The sequence below is a fragment of the Pinus tabuliformis genome, chromosome 1_2 (genome assembly GCF_031772625.1).
Source record: "Pinus tabuliformis cultivar Carrire ecotype Pingquan chromosome 1_2, CPIR1, whole genome shotgun sequence".
Classification (NCBI taxonomy): Eukaryota; Viridiplantae; Streptophyta; class Pinopsida; order Pinales; family Pinaceae; genus Pinus; species Pinus tabuliformis.
This window is the reverse complement of record NC_142298.1, coordinates 285,624,352-285,630,015: the sequence shown is the minus strand read 5'-3', so window position 1 is coordinate 285,630,015 and position 5,664 is coordinate 285,624,352. Positions and strand designations below refer to the sequence as shown.

General features: G+C 34.5%; 1 protein-coding gene across 1 annotated transcript; it reads right to left on the bottom strand.

Annotated features, from left to right (window-relative positions):
* Window positions 1–2,355: 2,355 nt before the first annotated feature.
* Window positions 2,356–4,913, bottom strand: LOC149205449 (E3 ubiquitin ligase PARAQUAT TOLERANCE 3-like). Its single transcript, XM_089397410.1, has 8 exons — window positions 4,745–4,913; window positions 4,327–4,429; window positions 3,792–3,879; window positions 3,566–3,693; window positions 3,221–3,387; window positions 2,735–2,953; window positions 2,549–2,623; window positions 2,356–2,447 (listed from the first exon to the last, which is right to left on the bottom strand). The coding sequence occupies exons 1-8, from the start codon at window positions 4,911–4,913 to the stop codon at window positions 2,356–2,358; spliced, it is 1,041 nt and encodes a 346-aa protein (XP_089253536.1).
* Between the last annotated feature and the right edge of the window lie 751 nt (window positions 4,914–5,664).

Here is a 5,664-nt window from a genome sequence, read left to right as displayed (position 1 = left end):
AAAGACGTTGCCAAATTTGAATGACTTGGATAAAATCTGGAAGGCAAAGGTGAAAACCTAAAGGGAAGCGATCACAAAGTTATCAAAGACTGACTGAGAGGCATATTGGCAATTCCTTGTCAAACCTCACAGCCAAATAATGACACTCAATTGTTCATTCCATTCAACGCAAAGGATGTTGGCACCTCTCACAGATCGCATATCGCACAGAATACCCAAGGTTTATATTAGATTAAGTTAGCTAGAGATTTGCGTGATAGAATAGGTCATTTAGTTATCATTATTCTTATTTCAATCACTTCAAAACCACCCATTCTCATTTTAAAACCCACATTGGTAAATTGGTCCCATCATCTCGAGTCGGACCCACCACTTCAAATGAGACCACTTCAAATGAAAAAGGAGTTGTCTTTAAGGTCCTGACCAAGTGGTTATCCCCCATGTTCGAGGCTTCAACAAGTCCACAAAAATGCCTACCCGCATAGGCTTGAGGACTCTAGAGTGTTGAAAGAGAACCACAATGGAAGCTGGTCTTGAGGTTGCAAAGTGCATCAAGGAGAAGGTAACGTGAAAATGAAAAACCTCAAGATCTATGCCCAAAATCGTTCCAACTATCCATCACCTCAACCACCAAATATCAGTAGCAACTTGTTTCGAGAACTTTCCAACAGGTTCGCTGCCATATCTTACATAAGGCGGGTATTAAGATGATTGAATTCTATATTGCAATATGATCCTTGAAGGGTGTGATGTAGTACAACTTCATAATATTATCAATGAAAATTTAATTATGGCTTTCACATTAATGAAAATGGTAATGGTAAAAAAAAAATGTGTCATATATGATATAGCTAGCAGGTAAAATATATTAATTTTAGACAAATTTAACCAAAACATAATTAGAAAACCTCTAAAACAATTTCACGACAACATTTTTAGAGTTATAATAGTCTCAATCTGAATCCCAACACACATTGATTTCCAATTACTATCATCCCCAGCCTCTAGGTGCCTTAAAAGCCACCCCAACATTTTGATTTATTTTTATCTCAATTATACATTCCAGAAATATTTTGGAATTGATAGATCAGAGTGAGTAAATTCATCAGAACATCTTTCTTGAAGAGTACAATTTTAAAAATAACATTCTTTTAGAGAGAGCATAATAACCTAAAACTTCAAAAAAAAAAATGGTTAGATGAATAAAAAGGAATCCAAATTCCCACATAAGTCTATTAAAGTTGTTTTTAAAAAAATATTTTATTTTTGTTTTATTAACATTGATAAGTTTTTATAAATGTGCAGAGAGTACATTTTACCCGTGAGATGAGATTAATGTTAATAGGAGAAAATTGTTTTTATAAATGTGCAGAGAGTACATTTTACCCGTGAGATGAGATTAATGTTAATAAGAGAAAATTGTGAAATGTACTCTCATCTCATCTCACAGGTAAAATGTACTCTCTGCACATTTATAAAAACTTATCAATAGGCTCTATGTCAAAATTAATAATCATATATTTACAATGATTAAAATAAAATTGAGATGTTTCATGACCGATCTCAATCAATTTTACAATGTGAATAAATGCGATTTATTCAGCTAATTCTTCACAGTCCAACCCAAAAGAGACTGGTTTGAAACTCTTTACAGCAAAGTCGGGGCGGTCATTTAATAAGGTTGGACAATTATCAATGAAGTGCCCTACAAATACAATTAAGAAACTGAAACAATCAGCGTTGAATTGAAGGAATTTCTAAATACACTTTTAATAAACAGTGCTCTAACCACAAGATAGAATACCTGGAATGTGACATCTGTAACACACATATTTTTGTTTTAAAAAAATAAGATTATTTTAAATATATGAAAAAAATTTACACATTTTTCGCTTATTAACATTAATGTCATGAGTAAAACTTACCTCTCTACACATTTATAAAAACTTATCAATAGACTATATATTTCAAAATTAATACTCATCCTTAAAATACACCTCTCTGCACATTTATAGAAACTTACCAGTGAACTCTATATTTCAAAAATTAATAATTGATTATATACAATAATTAAAATAAAATTGAGATCCTTCCTCACATATCTCAATCAATTTTACAATGCAAACATTCGGATGATACACCATTGGGTAATTCTTCAGAGTCCAAACCAAAGGGACTGGTTTACACCATTGGGTAATTCTTCAGAGTCCAAACCAAAGAGACTGGTTTGAAATTGTTGGAAGAAAATTCCAAGCTAATCAGCCAATACCCAACTCCATTAAGATTGAATGGATGATAGATGGAATGTAGTAATTCGTGTTTATGCCTCCCTGCAACTACATCTCTGCAACTAGCCTAGCGCAGCTCTGCAACTCGCCGTTTCAAACTCTTTACAGCAAAGTCGGGGCGGTCATTTAATAAGGTTGGACAATTATGAATGAAGTGCCCTGCAAATACAATTAAGAAATTGAATAACAATCAGCGTTGAATTGAAGAAATTTCTAAATACACTTTTAATAAACAGTGCTCTAACAACAAGATAGAATACCTGGAATGTGACATCTGTAACACACATACCCAGGACGTGGGCATACTTTCCTCTTCTTTTTTATTATTTGAGAATCTGCATTTGCATGTAAAGTAATAAATGTGAGGCTGCACAATTAAGTTGAAGAAAATGATACCTCACTCACCCTAAATGAACCTATTTTCATTCTGCTGCATATTTAATTACCTCCTAGTTCACCAGAAGAACACTCGCTGTTGATAGACGTAACATTGGAGATAGAGTTATGAACCCCATCACAAGGTTGTGGCGAGTTGGTTATTTGAGCATAACGTTGAATGGTCTGTTGCAGAGTTTTATTGAGTACAAGGTCTCTTTCAACTGAAATATTGTCTTCTCCGCATAAACACGTCCACTTATTGGAATTAATTAGATGCTTTGTTATACCTGTATACATATAACAACAAACCAATTTATCAAGCCCTGTGTAGGTCCAGTGGTGGGTCTGTCTAGGGTTTGTGACAGGTGGGGTGGTGGGACCGATTATTGTTATCCTCCTCATCTGGACTTTATGAGAATCTAATTAAAAAACAACTGCAAACCTATGCGAATCTAATAAAAAACAAACCAAATCAAAATTTAGGTCAAAACTTCCTCCCAATCCCCATCTCCAATTATGTAATAACAATAATGTAGGGTTGTTGAAATACATACATTCACGGCAATAGCTGTAGAAGCAACATTTGGCCATAAGCACGGCATCTTTCATTATTTTCTTGCATATAGGGCAGTTCAGTTCTGGTGGAATTTTCGGGCAGCTAGAAACCCTATTGTGAACAGTAGGCACTGTTATTGACCTATCAACTTTGATGCCTGGCATCCTGCAACCAATGCAATTACATAAATTATATTTCCATTTGCTTAAATTAACAGTTAGGGATGTTCGAAACTGAATCAAGGGTCACAACTCACGAATAAGGATGCAGAAGTTTTGAGGAATGATGGGGTTGAAGCAATGTATTATCTATTGTTTTATTTGTATTTTTAGTCATTTCGCACCCATCACGGTTTGTAGTTTTTTGAATTGAATCTCTTGTATCCAGTCCTTGAGATGGATTTAGAGGTGGGTGTACTGCATACACATCTCCTCCAAAATCCTCTTCTTCCCTGCTCGCCTCCTCATCGCACTGTATCCAACCACCATGCAAGGATCGTGATCTGTTTATACATTTGTCACCCAACAAAATATATACACAAACAAAAAAAGAGGCCCATACCAACTTACCTGCTGCATCGCAGAGGTTTGTGCAGGAATGATGCATTTTCCATCTATACTTCTCTCTTCTTGATCGATGGTTATCATGTCATTATCTCTGCATTAATCGACACAAACAAGCAATGTTTAAGTTAAATTATTGTTATTCATTGAGCCACTAAAACTGACAAATATCATGCTTAGAGTAGAATAAAAGGTATTTTGTTAAGAAATTAAAAATTCTGTAAACAAAAATCCAACCATACTAAATTTAACAACTTAAATATAATAACTAACCATAAATTACTAAATTTAACCACTTAAATATAATAAATAACCATAAATAACTGCGACTCAAACCACATATTACTCCTAGGAGTACTAAAATACTAGCAAACCAAAAAAATTAAAAAATCATGCAACTACATAACAATTCCATTATCTACTCATACAAATATTCAACCATAGGAATGCTTACAAAATCTAAATTTACAACACATATATTACTAATTGTAACCAACCATCAATGATTTTATGCATGTAGGTATAATAGTTTTTACTGGACCTTAATTGGGTTTTTGCTGCTTTTCTCATCCGCGGGTTTCCTGCAACTCTACGCAGGATAAGGGAAGTGTTTCTGGGCACGAAATCTGTACTATTTACATATTCTGTTAAGAAGCACATGAAAATTAATGCACAATCAATCACTACCAGAGTGTAAGTTCTCACTGTTTACAACAAATTTATCTTAAGATACAAATTAAATGGTAAGTTCTCACCGTTTACAACAAATTTATCTTAAGATATAAATTAAATTTAGAATGAAAACAATTATCAAGACTTTACACTTTAATCTTACTGCTACTCGGTAATGATCGATATTATTGTTAATTCTCTTTTAATCAGCATCCTCACTTTGTAGTTAATTAATGGTTAGAAGAATAGATACAGTTAACAAAGATAATTAGCTAATTAATTATTACCTTGGCCACTTAGAGCATTTGAAATAGCAATATCAATATCTGTACCCAGCTTGCTCATATACTTGGATTCGAAAATTTTGGTTTTCAAATCTTTAATAGAAATGAAATGCCCTTCAAAATGCAATATCTCATAATTCTTTGCACTCTTGAATTTGTAATAGACAGCCATGATTGATTGATATATATTTATTGCTTAAATAAAGCAAATTAATTTGTATCAAAAGAATCTGTTCGCTGCACTGATTCTAAATAATAATATTACAAAAATACAGAGAATCTTTTGTTCCGTTCCTTTCCTTTCCTGTCTTTGCAGGAAGAAAGTAGAGAATGTAATATGATCCTGCCTTTGCAGGAAGAAAGTAGAGAATGTAATATTTTCCTGCCTTTGCAGGAAGAAAGTAGAGAATGTAATATGATTAAATGAAGATTGGATCACTTTCAAAACGATAACAGGTGTATCCAAAGGCAAGGCTGCTGCATCCTGCGGCTGCACCTGCTTCCAACGCTTCCTGATCCTGCACATGCATTTTAGCTAATATTTAGAGAATTGAATTTCTCAATCATTGAAAACTCCCGTACCCAAACACTTGTACTCACAAATTCAACCAAAGAAAATCAATTTCGGAGCTCCACCCATAATTTGGGCGCATTACAAATTAATAAGCGGCCTCTGAATAATTCAATTAAACAACAGAACAGAACAGAATATTCACTGGGCAGCTTTTACCACAGGTGACGCAGTGGGCGGTTCCTCTATTGTTGCGTTGCTGCTCACGAAATTAAATCGGCTGCTCGCATAAGCAGGATTCACGACCACCTCTCCTGTCCTGATCTTCGCTCTCCAGCGTGTGTAATGGTAACACGCTCTTTCCCTGAGACGCGTTCTTCGGCACCCCTGTGAACTCGTCAAGCTCGGCTCC